Source organism: Anser cygnoides, chromosome 3 (genome assembly GCF_040182565.1).
Source record: "Anser cygnoides isolate HZ-2024a breed goose chromosome 3, Taihu_goose_T2T_genome, whole genome shotgun sequence".
Classification (NCBI taxonomy): domain Eukaryota; kingdom Metazoa; phylum Chordata; class Aves; order Anseriformes; family Anatidae; genus Anser; species Anser cygnoides.
Genome location: NC_089875.1, coordinates 63678938 through 63699302, shown reverse-complemented (window position 1 = coordinate 63699302; position 20365 = coordinate 63678938). Strand labels below are relative to the sequence as shown.

The following is a 20365-nucleotide window of genomic DNA, read 5'->3' as shown; positions in this document are numbered from 1 at the left end:
ATCCAGTAAGATACATGCCCACAGTTGTATCACACTTATCATATTAAACTCAATGCCATTATTAAGTATAGATCTGTTACCTGATAAGGGCATCTTAAGAAAGGAAATAGTCTAAGAATGTCTTGTAAAGGTGCCTTATCAGTGATCATCTTCCTTCGTATTTGTATTGTTGCATTCATTCTGTCATTCACTTCTTTCCAGTTTCTCTGAGTTTTCATATATTCTTGCTTCAGCCAGTTAATGTTCGCATACATTGCATCACCTTCAAGATAAGCAGGATCATCCTATCAACAAATGAAGGAGAGAATTGTAACAAATCTGCTATCCTTTTTATCTGATGTGGGACCTGTGTGATTTGATGTCAGTCCACACTGGAGACTACATGAAAGTGTTGTAAAGCTCAGCAGAAAGGACCTGTAATGTGGCTTAAGTACTGGCTCTGCAGATTCACCCTCATGCTCTAATAGCTGTATTAAGATCTATTTTCATATAGTAATAGAGCTACCAGCCAGGTCTCCCAAGCTCAAATTACATATTAGAGGAGATTCATGAGATTCCTGTGCCTGTGCTTGGTTTGCCTAATTGTGATTTATTGGAAATTAGAAGGCATTTCTAATGATGTCTCAGTGTTACTCCTTTAGCAATATCAGCTCTATATTGCCAAGAGAAAAAGTATTTTCTTCTTACTCATACAAACTTCCACATTCACGCAACTGAAGTATTTACCCAAGGAGACCAGAAGAACTAAGAGAAAGAAAATCCTTAATGGAAACCATTAGTTGATTAGTTTGACAGTTAATGTTACTTCATACTTGAAGATATAATTAATGATTTTCCTCAAAATTATCAATATTGTCTCTGCTGTAATTCCACAAACAGTAATTACTCAGAAGAGGGATGGCTATCCAAAGCAGTGCATCTGTGGTTGTAGCCTGAGGCTGTTTAGTTTCTATCAGAGGAAGCAGTGAATTTGTCCATCGAAACAAGCTGAGAACACATACAGTTGCATTGTTAGTATGATTACCACTCTCAAGCTGCTTTTACACTGGCTTTTCCCAAAAGCACTGTCACTGACGCAGCTGTCATCTATGCCAGTGGTGGCCTGTGGGCCAGAGCCAATACAAGTTGAGACACCTGATTTTGTTTCCCAGAACATTTAAGACAGAACTGCTAAACATACAGCATTCAAAACTGCTCTCTATGTGCAATTTAATTTTCTGGTTAACACCCTTTTTTAAATTGGACATGTGGAATTCCAAAAATAGGATGCACAAGATATACAAGTAAAAAATTGTCTCCCTCCGACTATATATCCATGGATTTCAATAGCCATTGTTATCAGGGAAGAAAACAGCTCTGAATGCGGGACAGTTTACTACCATAACCCCTACATCTACTCCCCTGGCCCTTGATAGGATGGTGTTGTATCAGCACAGTCTGCTCTCTTTTTAATAGTGTATTTTAGATTTAATTGAATAGTAACATTGGTTTGTGAGCAGCCTGACTGGGCATTCCTGTCCTCTTCCTCACTGCCCAGGAACAGAGGTAGCGGGTCAGATGATTTGGTCCCGTACCCTCCTCTAAGTGGCTGAGGGGATAGCAGTGTAGTGGCACTTCCCCTGAGCCCTGTCAAGATTCCACTGAACTGGGGCCCATGGACTTCCAGTGGATATGTTGTCATATTTCATAGCCTCCTGTAATTTTTTTTCTCCCATAATTTCTTCCACTCACTTTTCCAATCCAGATAAAATTGCACCTTTCACAGCGTTCTACATTATGCTCAGCAGCTTAACTATTGCACTGTCAGAAGAAATGTCTTTTGTTTTCTCTGACTACCCCTTGCTTATCATACTGGATTCAATATCTGTTCACCTGTAATTTTGTAGATACATCATATTCCATCCTCAATAACCTCTTTTCAAGCCAAGACTGCCCTAAGTTATCTAATCATTCTATCATCATACTATCATCACAGTACAAAAGCTGTTCTGCACTTTCCACTATCCCTGTTAGCATCTTTCCATATTTTCTAATTTCACTACTGTCTTCATAAGAAGGGCACAGTAGAACTTAAGATATTAGTTGAGTTGCTGGGATACCACGGGTGCATACAGTGGAATAATGCTCTCTCTTTTGTTTTTTCCTTAAATAACTCTGAGCAATCAATATACTTCTTTAGATAGCTGCTTAGCATTGTGCCAAATTTTCTTTAGCATGATATAAAAATATCATGTGAATGGTAATAATAAGCTCAGAGTCCATCACTGTAAATGTTGTTAGAATTGTGTTTTCTCCTTGTGCTTTGTTGTAGATCTATTTGCACCAAGTTTTCTCTCCTGTTTTTCTGCCCTGTTAACTCAGTAGCATGGGGTCTTTCTGATGCTCTTCAGTCAGCCTTTGTCTTTACTACCCTTAGTTGCATCAGCAAATGTGGTCAGCCAACTATTGTCCTTTTTCCATATCACTTAGAAATATATTGAACTGCATAAACTAAGTATTAACATTATCTTCCACTGTAAAAACTATTTCTGCCTAGCTCCTGCTTATTCCCTCAGATTATATTTTCTAAGAGCATTTGAAAAAAAAAATGTGAAATCTCTTCTGAAGTTAATATAAACTTTATCAGATGGATTTCTGATGACCTCAGGGTAGTTGAATACTTCAGAGAACTAGTAAATTTATGAAGCATGACTTCTGTTTACAGAAACTTCATTAATTCTTTCCCAATTTATTCATCTCTTGGCTCTGCATTATAGTTCTTGCCAATCTCACCTGCAAAGATAGCAAGTTTATTGATCAATATGTTCCCTTGATCTCCCCTGAAACTCTGGAAACTGGCATCAAATCAGCTACCTCCAATTTTCCAGTGTCATTTTTCATGAGAGAGGTTGCACATCCCAGTTGGAAGTTTAGCTATTTTATCCTTGTACAAATCTAAGTTTTTTCACAAATAACCTTGAGTCCTGTGAATTTGTTACAGCTCATTTTAGTACCTTATTATGTAACCTCTTGACTGACATATCAATCTAAGACATATGCCTTGAAGTTGCCTAAAAAGTGCTCCCAGTAACATGATCTCCCGAACTCTACTTCTGAGAATCCTTGCAAAGCCTGTTTTTTTTCTGGTAAGTCTTTATATTCTGTGAGCACTCCTGTACCTGGAAAACGCAGAATTACGTTTATGGTTTTTACTCTGGACAGGAGCCGTTTTGAAGTCTCTGACTCCAAACAGCTCTGATACTACTGACTTCTACTGATACCTCTCTGATACTACTGCTTCCAAGCCTGCTGCAGGTCTGCAGCACAAGAGCTCATTTCTGGAGCAGCAGTCACCTTCAGACACCGGCTTGCAGCAGCAGGAGAGCAGCATAAACTCAACCCCGTGTGCTAAAACCATAAGCAAGTGGACTCTGTTGCTCAGGAACAAACACTAAGGAGAACAAGTTGTGACCTTTACTCCAGCTTATCTCCATCCCCCTTGTCAAGGCAAACAGAGTTGATGGACTTTCCATGTAGTCAGCTCGGTCCTCGAGAATGAGTTTAGTCAATGACATTATTAATTAGCTAAATGATTCCAAATGACATCAGTGGTAAGCTACCCATAGAAATATGGCTGTGGTCTAAGGAAGAATTGCTATCATTACCTACTAGGAAAAAGCACGTTGGAAAGCCAAACCTTGTTGTGTAAACCTTCCATTACAAGTAACACGAGCAGAGGTGAGTGGTTTTCTTCCAGTGTTCTGCCTGCTTACAGCAATCGCCATCTGTAACCTTTTCATATTTTTAGGCTGCAATCCTAGGCTGAAGAAAACTATTGGTGGTTCTAACCTTTACCTCATTAACATACCTTGTTTAAACTAGTAAACTGTATAATAGATATGCATACCCAGAAAAAGAAGCACACTTCAGTCAAATAATAGAGCTTCAGAAATCTACCAAGTCTGTGCTAGCACCATTTGGATACAAATTAGTAAGTTTTCTACTAGCCTTAGTGCCATCACTATTTCAGAGATTACTTCTTGTTTAATTACAGTAGAAATAAAACAAGTAAACTTTATGTATCTAAAGGATGTGCAACGGTAAGTATGAAGTAAAACACTTGTTGGGTGCAGAATGCTTCTTTGAATGAAAGAGCAAATGAATACTGAGTTGTGGGTCAGCATTAGCGACCAAAGTTGCTATGACTTTGGGGCCTCTATATACAGTGACAGGTCTGTGCCTTTTATATCTAAGCACTTAATTTCATTTTTCCCTCTGGACAACTTCATTGCAAGTATGGAATTATACAAACAATATAATGTAGTATACAGTGCTACGTAATTATAATTAGTTGGTAATTGGGAGGATAGATTTACTGCATCATTGCATGTTTCTGATTGATTTAGTACAAGCAGTGCATGTTTATCAGTCAAGAACCGAACCGAGCAACGGACCTCATGGGTACATTAAACCTAATGGCAGTGACTGCCTTTAGTAGAACCACCTTGGTATTAGAGAACAGCAAACTTAGTTGTGGATGAGTAGTTGTTTTTACAGTCAGCCTAGCTGAAAATCTAAAGGGAGAAAGTGTTCTCATTTATGTTGATCATTATTTCTAAGCATGGTTTCATTCAACTAAAATCTGAGGGTTTTTGATTAAGCAGGAAAGTTTGACTTCACTTGAATTAAACACAAATGATTTCTGACTTTAGGATTTATTAGATTCAAACATGAAAGTAAGTTTTGGCTTTATTAAAAAATATATAAAATACCATGTTTGCAGCAAAATGTATTTTACGCATACATTGTTTTATAACTGAACTCCCATCATCTTCAGACCTTGTTCCTATTTTTCAAATTTTTTTTCTAGAAAAGTACAATAAATGCACATTAACTGAGAAACTTGAATATGGGATTCACTTAGAATGTTTCCTTTTTTCCTTTTAGTTTTTAATTTGTGGACAACTTGATTTTTAAGAGAAGCAGAAAGATAATTGAAAGGTGACTTTCTTTGAGGGGAAAGAAATTATCTCAGTAGGACACCATTTTGCAACCTATTTTAAATTTTATTGGAGAATTATTTCAAGTGCAATATAAAATCTTTTATAGTTAACTGTGACATTGGTGGTATGAGCAGGAACAAACTGGATTTAGAAAGCTGGCTACTGAACTGGTATTTCAGCCTATCACTTTCAAACTTAGGGAAGACTCTAGATCTTCTCCATTTTAACTATCAAAGCAAAAAAGCTCGTTGCAGTATGAAAATATTACAGTAAAATTGTAACAATAACTTCAATCCTTGGTTACTTCAATACATTGTGGAAAAACATTCCCATCTAGACTGAAGCCAGATCTGCATTAAAGATATATTATTTCAATGTCTGATAAAAAAAAAAAAAAAATCCCAAAGCTAACAGTTCAGTATGTTTACAGTAGGGAACTAAAAAAAATAGCTTCTCCCACTGAATAAAGAATCCTTCCTCTGAACGGATTTTCAACCATGTCACCAGTAATATCCATTCCTCTTGCGGTGTTAAAAAGAATGATAGTTGGTGGTCTTTAACTTATTTTTATTTTTCCTACATGGAATTTTGTCTTAATGGTAATGTGCATATTGAATAATGTGAATAATTTCCTTTCTTTTTAAGTACTAAGGATTAAATTAAAAAAAATAATCTTTCTGGAACAAACATGAGAAATTACCTCAATACCTTTAAAAAAAGAGTTGCTTTTTCATCACAAGCACATGAGAAATACTGTGGAATAGAGAAAGATGTCAAAAGTATGCAGAAAGGAAGATAATGAGGTATAAGAGGATATCTAGCACTTGTCCATCAGTGTAGCCTAGACCTTGCCTGAGGAATGGTCCTGCCATCCCATCCCTCTTCAAGTTTCCCAGAGTTTCCCCTCTTCGAGTCAGTGGGAACCTCTCCAGACTGCCACAATTTCTCAAATGTGATTGATAGAGGCTTAGCAACTACCTCCACCAGTTCCCTCAGGACCTGGCAGATGCATCTCATCAGGTCCCCTAGATGTTTTTGATGGATCTTGTTGTTTTTTTCCCCAAGATATAGCTAGAAATTCTTGTAAAAAGAGCAGCCAGATTCTTGTAAAAAGCCCCAGCTAGTACTCTGAAGCACTTTATTAGTGTCCCAGACAATGAAGTGAAGCTCCTATTTCTCTTTGGGGGAGGAGGGAGGGAGCAATTCTAATGCATGAAGTACAACACAACGTCTAAGTTTTCTGTTATTGTAGAAAGCCAGTACCATAAATCCTAAAAGTCATTAATGTCAACTCCAAAGTAACATGACTACCTAATCAGAGTGATGAAAACTCCTCTGGTGAGGACAGCAGGCACCTCTTGCTCCTTACAAGCGTTTATACCAGTTCTTGAATGGTAAATGTAGCCTAGCTGTTGTTAATGACGATGATCAAAGTCTTTTTTTTTTCTCCTCTCCTCACCTGGGATGCTTTGGGAATATTCATTTGAGGTTCTCCACTGATTTACTTGCTGGAAAAGGTAGAAACCATTAAATGGCAATGAGAACTGCACAGGCAGGTTCCATGGTGCCAGCACTGAATGGGAGCTCCACTTTTACACCATTCTTTTATGCTTGGACCAGCTTGCTGACAAGTAGCAGTGTTGGTATAGCTATTGCATTGCCTTTCCTTATGCTGCTTTCAGTATCATGTAAGGTCCCAGCAGCAGCAGCAGCTAATATTTCCTTTGAAAATACATTTTTAAATTTCCTCACTAGACGCCAATGCATACTCCAAGACATGTCATTGCTTAGTGCATTGCTGCTGCTTAACACTTCTGGACTGCTGAGTCTATGTGCATCAGAGTTGGCATCAATGCTCAAAGTACTTATGCAAGCAAGCCTGACAGTAGCAGTTTCAGTGTCTTCTTTCTACCTAAACAAAGAATATGATGCTTGCGTACTTACACTTGTGAGGGACCATTGCCTGGAGTAATTTTTTACTTTAAGTGGGTTTTGTAACCTCTTTGGAATGAGAAATGACTTTCATAGGTAGTTACATGAGTGTAACCTGAATCCTGTGCTTTGATCTTCAAATACTGGAAAGTGGGTCTTGCTGTTTTGTCTGGAATATGTACTGACACAAGACATCATAAAAACTCTTTTATATTCTGTGTTTTTAATACCATCATTGTAAAAAACAGTCTTTTTTTTTCCCTGTGGTGACTTTCACGTTCATCATAATGATGTTTAATATAAGATATATCTTCTGAATACTGAGGCTTTTTATATGGGGAGGAATTACCAAGTAAAAAAGAAAAACAAACTAAGCTGTAATATGTCTGATTCTGAAAGGCAAGCAATAAACTGGGCAGAGCTCAGGACCCATCTTCTTGCCCCAGTGGGTGGAAGAGAACTGAGAAGGCATCACAACTGCACCACCCTTCATGTCCAAAAGCTGAACACAAAGACTACTGAAGCAGCACAGGCAGGCTGCTTTCATGCGAAATGAGCATGTAACCTACTCCAGGACCACACTGACTCTTACTCAAATGAGATATTTAATTAAAGCAAGCTCTGCTCTAATTACACATAATTACCCTTTTGAGCCAGGCAGATACTTTCAGAGCTAGACTTACATGCCAATATTAATTGCAAACTTTCAAAGCCATATAAGTCAGTCTATTTCTGACCACAACTGCTTTCTGATTTGCAAACTGCAAAACAAACAGCATAAGTAACATGGGATAAAATTTATTTTCATCTGTCAAGGGACAACCCATACTTCACCCTTCATGTTAATTCACAGAAGGATGGGAATACTGAATGATGTTAAGAAGAGCGTGAAGCATAAGGAGGAAACTGTGTTCAAAGTTTCTCATTTGACCCTAAAGCATTTTAAAATATTGACTAAGCAATGACACAAACTATGTACACTATGTACATACATAAAAGTTGCTGCGGTAAAACCACGTTATGTTGATACAAACTTTAAATGATCATTTGTATATGCAGTTTCACATTTGGGCCGTGCATACATCCAAACACAGGATTTGGAGATTTTTAGTGTTAGAAAAAAGGGGCTATTATCACTTGCTTTGCCTGTGTACAACATTCACTGCATAGATGACATCTAATTCTGTGGCTGCTAATAGCATCCCTCAGCCACATAGCTGAGCAAAGAGAGTTTTCTGCAGCTCATGCACAGGAAGTCTACACTTTGAGATACTTACGGACATCTGATTTGTTTGGTTTCATTTTTCACTTGCTGATGCTTCACACACACACACACACACACACACACCACCTTCTCCCTTTTCCCCAGGGATCTCCTACAAACTCCTACTGTCTCTGCATTCATTGAAAACTTGCTTCAAGTTCACTGCCTCCTGCAGTGGCATAATCTCATTGACAAACATGATGTTATTTGTCTTAATCACCTCAAAGAAAAGCTTACCCCTATAAAATGTCTAAAAGAGCTTCAAATATAAATCTGTACTGAGATAAAAGAAACTCCAGCTCAGAGTTGGCAACACTCATTCCTGATTACTTCTTTCATCAGAAAAGAATTTCTAGCTTGCCATGAATGTAAAGCCAGTGGGGTAAATTTCTGTGAGGCACCCCAAAATCTTAAACTTTTCCATTACCATTTGTCTCCCTGAAATCAGCCCTACGACCACTCCCAGAAGCTCAAGCAGACCCCCAGCTTCAATATCAGTCTTACAAGTGGCAACAGGTTACACACACTAAGGAAGGGTAAAGGCAAAAGACCTTCACCTTGTAAATGGTTGGCTTCCTTCAATAATCTGCTCCCCTATGCTGGCTGGTTCGGGGACCATTTCCTACATCTAACCTTATTCAGGTACTTCATGCAAGTTAAGGCTTCCAGGCCTCATCATTTAATCTGTCTCTGGTCACCCAGGGACTTGGACAAAACTCAGGATGCCCATCATGCAGCTTTTCTACAACCCTCCTCCTATTTAAAGCCAGGAGGCTCATCCATTCTCTCTGAACTAAGGAAACTCCAGAGAAAGTTTGACTAAGGGGAAGCCTCAGCCTTATGGCAAAAGTATTCTTACCACCTTAATCACTCTTGTGCCACATGATAGCACCAAAACACTTATGGTGCCACATGTCTCAGCTTCCACCCAGATGCCTGGTTTTCCATCTGCTCCTCTTGGTGTAGAATTTACATATTCACCACTTTCAACGTTAATGCTCATCTTTTCTGTACATGAATAATATTAGCAGATGTCCAGTTATATAAGCTTAAGTTTCTGCTGAATCCTTCCACTTCTCCCAGTCTAAGTACTGGGCAGACTAAGTGCAAAATAGTTCTTGTACTATCCCACAGACACAGAAAAGAGGTGCCTTGCTGGTACCCCCTTTATAAATTATTTTCATGATGTTATTCCCAGTTCTACTGGGTGTGGTAGACATGCCAAGTACCTGCAAACATCTACTGCTATCTTATCCCTCTTGTTGGGAGTTAGTTCTCCTTTTCACACCTAAATCCAAATTTACAGGAGTAAATGTAGCATTTACACATGTGCTTCAGAGACTCCTGCTGACTTCACAAAGAGGCTGCTGGAAGCTGTAAGAAGTTGGAGGCCTTAGAATACAGACTGTACTCTTTTTCTAGGCTTCTGCTTAAGACCATATTTTTTCTAGCCTGTTAATCCATTAAAATTCAGGCAACCTAAGATATCTTTGCATAATCCCTTTGCTAACAGGCTTTTTCATACTGCATCTGGGATGGATTGAAGGAACTTGATTCAGGTGCATAGATACAGCTATTCAGTGATGCGTTGTAAGGGTATCCCAGAAATCCCTGAAAGCAGCAGATACGATATAGGACTTATGGGAGACCCACCTTGTGCTTACTGCTACATGGGATATCTGTGGGTGTCTTTATGTCTATCTTAGCTAACTTAATTTTTTGTGAAAGTGCACTTCCCAGGAACAACACTGTTCAAGACTGACAAGTTTTCAAAACTTGAGGTTTTGGAAGGGACACTTTGCTCACCATCCTTGTGATGAATAAGTTAGTGTTCAAATCACATGCTTTCATCATGTGGAGGCCAATCATGAGCCCTAACCACACTCTCCATCACCCTTTACTTTTTGAAAATCTTCTGGCCAAATGTGCATACCTGTTATCCATGCACACTACATGTGTCCTATTACCCTATTCCTTCTGTCTTCATCCTTCTGACTCCCCCCAGTCTAGGGCTCCTGTAGTTACATTTGGCAGAAGGTGGTTTCTCTCATGGGCCGAAGAACCACAAACCAAATTATTTCTTAGAGCAGGGGAAGGGGTTTATGGTGCCAATGTGATACTAAAAAACAAACAAGGAGATCAGTCAAAAGAGAACAAGGAAGTCAATCACTGGATGGCTGTCTTAGTAGCATCCACACCCTGGCTGTAGAGAGGAGATTGGCTTGCCTTTCTTAGTGTGATCACCCCCTCATAAAAGTGCCTTCCTTTTGCAGCAGATCAAGATCATTAGCATTACAATGTACTCTCCCCTAGTTTACTGTAGCTCCAGGATATTCGCACAACTGTGCAAAATGACTGGGGAGGATTCTCACTCCGTAGCCAGAGGCCATGGCATAGGCCATTTTATGACCTGGGCACTGCCCTTGCCCTTACTCAAGACATTTCTTGTGATGCTAGCTAGGAATATACTTTTCCCCCCCCCTCCCCATGATGAGATAGGAAGAGCAGTCAAATTTATTAGTATCATTATTACTCCTTTTATGTAAAAAAGAATGCCAGCTATACTAATTAGAAATGCCTCACTGGTAAAGAATCTTTTTATCATCTTCATACCATTAACAATTCAAGATTATACTGACACAAAACACACTGCATGGAGTTGCACCTTATGACTATTCAGAAACTAAAGCTGTGTGGCTGGTAAGTAGGTCATCCATTGGGAACAGATGTGCGCTTTCATCTGCACTGCTTGCCAGTTGGCTTTGACCTATAATGCCCTAAGTGTCCTACTCTGCCTATCTAAGGGAGAGTGTGGACACAGAAAGTGGCTAGAAATCCTTGACTAATTGTTCTCCAAAGGTCTCCTTAGCATGGCATTCATTTCCCACCCTTTTACCTTAAATAGTCCTGATGGGCTGGCTACCCATCGGCATATGGTTGGTCTGTTTCTCCAGGCTTGTAAAAGGGACGATGGCAAGGGGATCTGACTAATGATAACCTGAAAATCATTTGGTTTTGCCTGTGGTACTGACTTCTAGACCACATATTTATTTTTTGAGGTTAAGACTTTCTGTTTAGCATTTTGAATTTATCACAAAGTAGTTAGTGCCAAGCATTAGCAGTAAGGTACCTTTAAGTACGTTCCTAAATATACAAAATGAAAAACTCCACACTACATTTGTTTAAAAGAATGCTAAACAACCATCTTGTTCAGGCGTGCACATTTGCAGTTTGTAGTGACAAAACTTGGTCTCTCAGAACCAGGTGTACTTGGCTTCAATGTAGAAATGCATTTAAAACTAAGCTACGATTCCCAGTTATGTGGGATTCATTCCTAAACCTTAATGAACTCCACAAGTGTTAATCCTTACATTTATTCCTCCTTGTTTGGGATACAGGTAAAAAAGAGAAAGTTAAGGATGTTCAGGGAGAGCTCAGCATCCTCTCACCTTCTTCCAGTTTCACCCTTATCCACTTACGACATCACAGCCAGCAGGAAATGCCTAAGAGGAGGTGAGATGGAATGTGCTTCCTTCTTCAACTTCTAGAGCAAACCAGGAGTGGCCAGCAATGGCCTTGGGCAAAGCATTTAAAGGGAATGGCATTCCCAGTTTACAGTGCAGACACAGCGCACTGCAGTTAGTTATACCTTCTCTATAGGAAAAGGAAGTCTAGCACGTAGTCCCTACAGGATCACAGCAAAGCCCTTGTCAAGCAGCTGGTGTGACACAAAAACAAACAAAACCCACCCACAACCTACATTTTCCCTTTCCAAACATTAGCAGACTAATGAAGGCTGACTTAATGCATACGTGATAGGAGCCTATTGCTTCTCTTTTACCTCATGCAAGGCTGTTTATTGTTTTGCACCCAAAAAAAGGTTTCTTATATCACACATTCTGCAAACCTTTCAACTGAAACAGGCAAAAAGAGTGAACTGTTTATTCCTGCACACATTACTTAAGAAGGGATAAACAGAAATTACTAAAGCTTCTATTGAACATATACATGCTTTTTTGGGAGAAAACTACAGCTACATTAGAACACAAGGGTATGACTTATGCAGAAATGCATGAAATAAACCACTCTTGTTCTGCTAAAGACAGGCACTTATCTGGTAAAGAGCAGTATGGACATAGGTGAAGTTTTACCATATTTTAATTGCAGCTCTAAGAGAAGCATGAGGTGTGTTGACAAAGCATAACTGGAACCTTAAGGTATTTATGAAAGCATGTAAACTAATTAGTGTGCTTCAAACACTTACTGGGCAATGATAGCTCTTTCTGATTTCTCTGACTAAAGGGAAACACAGCATCTGCATGAATACATTCATAAGCAACCCTGCGTATGTTGTGCATCAACACAAATAGCTCTTATATAACAAAGTGCAATGTGGCAGTAGGATATGGCAATTTTCTGTAATCTCAAACGTCATTTTGCATTCTTACTTGTACAGAGGTTTCAGCTCTTACATGTAAACCTCTATCATTTTTCACTCTAATTGGAGGTGTATAACCTAAAGCAGAATGGGAACATTGCTTTAACAAACAAACAAAACAGTTTTATATCCAATTAGTGACAGCTATAAACGACAACTAACACCAAAGCATCAAGTACTGGATTTAGCTCCATGGTTGATACTCAGCTCTCCAGAAAGGAAAAAAGTCTGGGGTCTGGCTACAGAACAAACAATCTGAGAAGAATTTAAATAGGATGAGATCACAGTGTCCTCTCCCTTGCTGGGTGGAGCCTTACTGGCAGCACAGGAGCTAAATGGCCCAGGACTCTGAAGATAAGCACCACCAATCTTACCTCTTTCTGCACTTTAATGTCATAAAGTTTCTTCTCAGCAGATGAAGATTTCCTCCTCTGTCCTCGCCTCTGGCCAAATTTGCATTTGTTCCTTAAAACTTCCTCATCATCTTCAATAGCTCTCCGCACATATTTGAAACGATCTTTAAGGGCCCGTTTCCATACCGACTGCATAATTAAAGAAATTAATAAAAATCTGTCATTCCCGGTATATTCCAAGAATTTGTCAATTCCTAAAGCAGGTTACTTTGTTTTATCTAACTTTATTTTGTATTAAAAAAAAAAAGTTTGTCACTAAATACAAATACATTTTAAAAAGCTCATACAGTAGCATCAGCATACAGGTGGCTTCGGGACTGAAGGAAACAAGCACCTGTGATTACATGCCTCCGCATCTATTAAACAGCAGGGCTACTGGCACCTGCGCAGTTCCTCAAGGACCACAGTAATTCAATCTAAGGGTTAGATGTATCCAATATCACCAGGGCTGTCAGTAAAAGTTCACTTTCCTTTTCCACCTCTTACTTTTGGATACTCGCTGCATGACATGAGGTCAAAAAAAAAATATGTGGTGAAACAGATTAGCCCACAGATGCCACAGAAAACTAATGTTTTTGACTAGTTTATTTTCCCCTACCTCAGCACCTGACTGGTTGTGCAGCTGTGTGATGATTATACCTAACACAAGGGTTAGGTATAGACACAGTCTACAGGAAAAGACACAGTGAGAATCTTCCTTTTGAAGGGAGCCTGCAGTAACATTGTGTCAAACATATTATTAAACTGAACTTAGAGCTGTTGAAGTAAGAGGGTCTGCTAAGTAGGTCCTGGTGTCTGTGAGTTGCCTCACAGGGTGTAAATTCCAGCTTCAAGGCAGTTCTACAAGCGGATGCAGTCCCTGCCTAATGGAACCACTCATCAGAACCAACAGCTGGAGTTTATGTGCTCCCTGCTTATGTTGCACTTGTGTCTTTTTCACTTGGAAACTGAAAAACGAGGCTGCTTGCTGCTTCTGAGAGCTGGATGGTTGGCAACTTCCATGACTTCCTTATGGACAGACAGCTGCCCAGCTGCAGTCCCAGCTGGGTGTCCCACAGCAGGACACAGCAGTGCTAACTACTGACATGCAGGGACGAAGTTACAAAGCAAAGTCTGTTAGACATTTCTGCAAGCAAAGCCTGCTACCACGAGTAATGAAAATGTTTCAAGGATCTGGCAAAACAACTGATTATTTTGGTTATTGAGTTTTTTTGTTTGTTTGTTTTCCTTTTCAAGGCAGGGAACAAAACAACAACAACAAAGTGATAGGATGTGGCAAGAGAAATTCAGATAGTCATTTCATTCTCTGAAATTGACTCCAAGTTGAACCTATACTTACTGACACACTAAAACCAGAATAAATAAGTACTCCAAGCTCCTTACCAAAGAGGTGTTTTCTATTAAGCAAGGTTAAGTCTACTTCTACTAAATTCTATTTTACACCAAGTACTACAGTATCTTTCTTTGCAGCAGGAGTCTGACATGCCAGTCTTTCTCCCGCATGGACTGGTGAAAAAAATCACAGCAGCACATCTATGGGATCTGAGCCCTATGGTTTTTACCTCAGCTTTTCATTGGCAGACCAAGGCAGAAGTGCCATTTCTGACAGGACACTTTCTGCCACCCACATATGGGCTTTCACAGAAAGTATCCTCTCACCATCAGCTACAATTAAACATCTGAGAACTGGAAAGCAAACAAACCCACCGGTATTTGTATTATGAAACTTCTGACTTCGGAATCTGGCAGAACAGAAGCCGTGTCCTCACCAACCTAAACTTAATGACTAGAAATAGAGCACAACAGGTCTTCTCACCACATGTATTTACAGCTTCAAGTTGAGTATTATGACCCAGAAGTACTCTCAAAACCTGTAAGGTGTCTACATGCCTTGGAAACCCCACTTGGTGTGGGCCTGAACCATTCATTAATTAAGGCTCTTGAATGCTCTTCTAATTCTGACCCTATGCATTTACAATTTGATGCAAATACACCAAAATCATATGCCTAGCTAAATTTATTTGGAACATATTTATTTTAAGACTGATTAAAAGCAAACAAAAACTTAGTGTAATGCTTCTCTGAAACATTCAACAGGATATTTTAAGATATTTTAAAACATGATTATCTCCGACAGTATTAACAGCTGACAAATTAAATATTCTCTTATGTGATGTTTGTGCTGTTTTGTCTTTTGAAAGCCTTTGTTAAGCTGGGAGATATTTTAGTTTGTTCTTCCATATAAGTGCTTTAAATATCTCACAAAGTTCAAAACATTCAGGGGTTTCAGCCTCCTGTCCTCAGATAAGTCAAGAGTTTTAACTAAATCTATTTCTGTAATAGGATTCTCATAAGGCCCTTCTCACATACCTATTTCATGAGCAGGACTGCCAAGACATATTTATGTGGTTTCCCTAACAGGTAACATTTTCTAAAAAGGATATTTTTGTTGCATTTGTGAGCCAATAATTTTATTTTCTATGAATACCAGAGGGGAAAAAAAGAGTAACAGGAAGATTTACCGTGCTTATAAGGGAGTACAAGGATTAGTTTGTGTGTATCTGACATGGGAGGGAATGGATTACACGCAGATTAAAAACAGTAATTTACTAGAGAATAATCATTTTGCATGCAGCAGTTGCATAATCGAGCGTGTCAGCAATGTGATCCTGGGTTTCACCAGGATCACAGCACTGCTGAACTCCAGGGAATGTCTTATACAGGAGCAAGGATTTACTAGCCCCCTTCTGCCTTCATAATAAAAGCAGTTCTAGAAACTGTACAATTTCAACATGAAATAAAATCAGTGACTCCTTCCAAACTGTTGTTTGCAACCCTTGTAAAATGAATAACATAAATAAAATAATATCTTGCAGGAGGTCAAGAAAGTATCATACCAATTTTCTTCTGACTGCTGCAATTATGAACCTGGTTTTGTATATTAAAGCCTATTTTTCCTGTAACTACTTGAAAATATTGCTTTGGTTATATTATAGATCACAAATCCAGTAATTTAATCTCATGACTAAATAGAAACTATCTTTATTTAATTTTTAATTGTTAGTGTGTTACTTTAGGGTAACATTGTTCTTTGAGTAGAAGGAAACGTGGAAAAAATTCCTTCAGCAACCACTTTAAAGCACTTCTTTCCAAAAGCAAATCTTGGAAGGGGTAGAGAAATTAATTTCATTCCAAGTGCTTGACAGAGCTCTTCAATGTGTTTTGTCTTTGTTATTTATTTATTTATTTTTTTGTGCTGTGAAAGAATTATCAGGAATCCTAAATAATTCCTGCTTCTTAAGTGATGTAGTAAATAACCTTCTTCTTAAATTTATAGCACATAGGTAGCTTATTGTTACTCTTATTTTTAAGCTTACTCTTTTAGGATCATGATCTTCCAGACTATATTACATTTGATATCCTTTTCAAAAGGGCCAACAGCACAAAAAGATATTTTTCCCCTACTGCAAAGTTAAATGAGAAATCATAACCAAGAAAACAGAATTATGGATAACCTACTAATAAATCTTTAAACATTAAACCTTTAACTAAAACCTGTCTCATTGCAGCAGGATGAGATTTATAATATTAGACTCAGTTTCTGCATTATGGAGACTTTTTTTTTTGCATTACTTGCTTTAAATAATTTGGAGTTGCAAACAAAACATATCCAGTATTATGAAAAAATTGAATACTCGAAGAGTTTTGCAGATAAATTTGTTCCTGTCATGAAAATGCAGCTTTATTGGCATGAATTTAGGCTCTTCTATGTACATTGCTCTACATTTTACAGCCAATCTTACCCCTTTCCAAATTCCTAATCTATTTCATTTCCATGAAAGTGTTGCAACAAAATTGCTGACATTTCCAGTTTGAAGTTTTTCATTACATCAAGTTCTGTATCCTTGGATTATATGTTTTTTGTCAGAAGAAAAAGCTAGCTTTAGAACATCAAGATATCTCAAGGGGAGAAGTTCCCATTTTCTCAGTCAAAGCACAACTGCCTGCTGCTGCCCACCCATGACATGAAGATATGCACATAATTGCAAAGAAGAACCCAGAACAGTTTCTACTGCATCATTCCAGCAACTGAGACGCATCCATTTCTGGTGAAGGGCTCCAAACTGTTCTGTTTAAGAGTTAAAAATAACAACCTGACCCAGCAAACTTTCTCAGTGTATGACATTAAGAACTACCACAGACTTTTGCACATCCCAGAAGATGCTGCAGCCACACTTACAGAGCCTGCTTTCCAGAAGTACTACTTCCTCCAGCCCAAAGGGTAAGCACTTTGGTTCCTCTTAAGCATGACTTTAGAGTTTAACTGAATCTATGAGCTGGGACATACCACAGCAATAAATAAAGGACAGTAAATTAATCTAATTAACAATACAGTGAGGGAACACTAGAATGTAATTACTCCAGAGTATGTTCAGTTTCTTTAAAAAAAAAAAAGAAGTGCATGCAACTTCCCCCCCCACCCCCCACCCCATAACTTTATCAAGAAATTAGAAGTCAGAATATTTGACAACGTGCTTGTCAGTATTCTGAATTAACTCAAAGAACTTTATTAATCTACTGGCCCTGGAAACAGGTATTCCCAGAGGCCTGCCTGGCTGAATTGCTATGGTTGGTGTCCCTTTATCCAGCCTTACAACACCCCAAAAGGTGGGGTTGGGTTTGCCCTATCAAGCCCAGACATCAATGCACAGCTCCCTTTGTAGTCCTCGGAACAAGAACTTGCACAGTGTGATTCCTCTCTTCCTAATGTAGGAACTTAAAACATTACATAAGTTGCATCTCCTGAGGTTTAATACTATAGCTAACATATACATAACTGGATTTCTAGCCTAGAATTCTATTCTCATTTTAGTTTTCTTTTTCTACTTCTAGCTATCAGTCCTCAAATAACATGCTTTATGCTTTACCCGTGAATTATTTTATTGATGGTTTTCTCAGATGCTTTCACTGTACTGTAAAAAATTGTAATAACAGCTATCTAAGGATAATATGAGTTAAATGTGTTCAAAATGGTCAAAAAGTAACATTTTATGTGCCTAACAAGACCTGTGATTCCTTACTGTTATCAGAAACAACAATTCTATTCCTATATTAGCCTGAAGCAACTTTAAGTGAAGTACCTACAGACACTTCACTTTTTTGAGCTGCTGAAGACAGCTCTCCTGAGATGAAAGTGGTGGTTAGCTAGTGGATTTTCATTGTTCGTTTCTTTAAAAGTTTTATGAATCCAGGATTGCCAATTCAGTTTTCTTGCAAGTCTCACATTAAGTAGTTATGCATATGATGATAAGGTTTGTTTTAAGCCCTTGCTGCTATAACACACAACTATTTCCAATAAATAAAAAAGTATTTATTGTCTCCATGACTGCAGAGGTGGAAAAAAAAGTGTCTAACAGTATGTCGGAAAAAAAAAAAAAAAAAAAAAAAGGTAATTTGTCTTCCCCTCTCCTCCAAACTTAGCTATACAGACCTTTAATGTATGTTTTCCCTACCTCAAGCAAGGCAATGGAGAGAGGCTTGCCCAGAAGCATTAGGCTAGCGATATTGAGAACAATTCCAGCTGCCTGGCTTACCAATGGTTGTGTCTTCCAGGTTCACTTACTAGAAAGTGTGAAAGAAATATCGAAAGACACTGAACAACTATTCTGAAATCTCTGCCACACCGCGCAGGTAATTTCTGCCAGCACCGCTTTGGGGATCGATAACTGGAAAGCAATGAGCTATTTTCTGAAGTATGCGTTTATAGGTGGCTTCAGTAAGCCTATGCTTTTGCTGCAGTGAAAGCCCTTTGAAAGCCCAGCTTAAGAACCTCTGTTTAAAAACAGTTTTTAAAAAGTTAAAGGCTGTGAAAAGGGCTTTGGAAACACCCAGAAGCACGTTCCAGCCAGCCTTCACAACGGATGCCAAATGAAGCCGTAACATTGCCCAAGACCAAGGCAGGGGACTCCCACTGGGGCATTCAGAGAGGTCTTCTGAATGAAGCAAGGGTGGGCTGCGGCTCTTGTTCCTCCACTCCCCCTCTCCTTTTGGAGAAGTGTTTGTTTTCTTTACTCCCGTCCCTCTTACAATGCCTGACCTCAGAGTCTCATCTGAATAACCTCCACTTAATCCTCACACTTTTTAATTCTCAAAATTGTTTTGCTTTCTGCAGTAACTGCACAGATACGTATTTATGTACGTTTAAAGCTAACAATCCCCTCTGAGTCTCACAATCTTTTACAAAAAGCTATAAAAGTATCACATGGCAAAGCAATGATGTGAAGTCAGAAGGTGAATGTCGTCCTTTGAGACCAAGATATGTATTCTAAGTCACAGGAGTAGGGGGAAAAAAACTTGGTTCAATTTTACTAGTCATCTCCTTCCACTGCTTTCACATATGTCCCTGCCAAGATCCCAATCAATGGTTTTTAAAGTTTCAATAATAATAATAATTTATAAACAATGACTAGATTGCTGACATACCTAGAATGGTAGAAACACTTTATGATTTAGTTGCATATCTAATGCACAAATGATTATAAAGCATTGCAAGAAGATAAGTCTTAAGTTAGTCCACATAGAAACAGGGTTTTTTGTTTATTTTTAAGAGGTTTGGCTTCTCTTTGCTTTTAGAAAGAAAAACAAAATCACATTTACTCTAATTTATCCTTTGGGCAAAATTAAGCCAGAAAGAAGCTGTACCCAGTGAGCAACCAGGGACTTCAAGTATGGTCCTCAATAATCTCAGTGTGGCTTTGAGGAGTGGGATACAGATGAATGAACCTTTAATTAATACCATGAAATAAGAATGTGCTTTGACAGGCACGTCAAAGTGAAGCTTACAGCTCTGAATGAAAACAGCATGCAAGAAATTTATATTGATTTGCTCTGAATTGTTATTTTCTTGTACTTGACCATGTGTTGGGCGGGAAGGGAGTTATTTCATTATTTTTCAAGATGGAGTACTATTTACAGTACTTACAAAGCCATTCCCATCATCATCCAGAAACGGGTATGCCTGCAGCAAAGCACTGACAACAAAGTTGTATTGCTGGCTGTTCGGATACCTGTGCAAACAAGATGGGGATGTAAAAGAAATAGTTGGTGTTACTGATGGTGTTCAAGAGTGTATGGAGTCCATACTGATACACATTAAACTGACTGAATGTTCCCAAATTATTTTTAAGACTATCAATTCCCATCCAAACAAGAACTTCAAGATTTCATGCAAATCTTACTGTTGGCATCAACAGGTTTAAAGTCTTAGCCTCCTCTATTTCAGTAAGCATATGAAGGAGAAAAGCTTTACATTCATTTGAAAATTTACTTCTGCAGC

The 20365-nt window shown here is 38.6% G+C and overlaps 1 protein-coding gene across 1 annotated transcript in view; it reads right to left on the bottom strand.

Annotated features, from left to right (window-relative positions):
- SAMD3 (sterile alpha motif domain containing 3) overlaps nucleotides 1-20365 on the bottom strand; it is a 34900-nt gene that overhangs the window by 1986 nt on the left and 12549 nt on the right. The window contains exons 5-7 of the mRNA XM_048048100.2: nucleotides 20012-20096; nucleotides 12991-13158; nucleotides 81-284 (exon numbers count right to left, since the gene is read on the bottom strand). Coding sequence (XP_047904057.1) covers nucleotides 81-284; nucleotides 12991-13158; nucleotides 20012-20096 — 457 coding nt within the window. The remainder of the gene's footprint in view (nucleotides 1-80; nucleotides 285-12990; nucleotides 13159-20011; nucleotides 20097-20365) is intronic.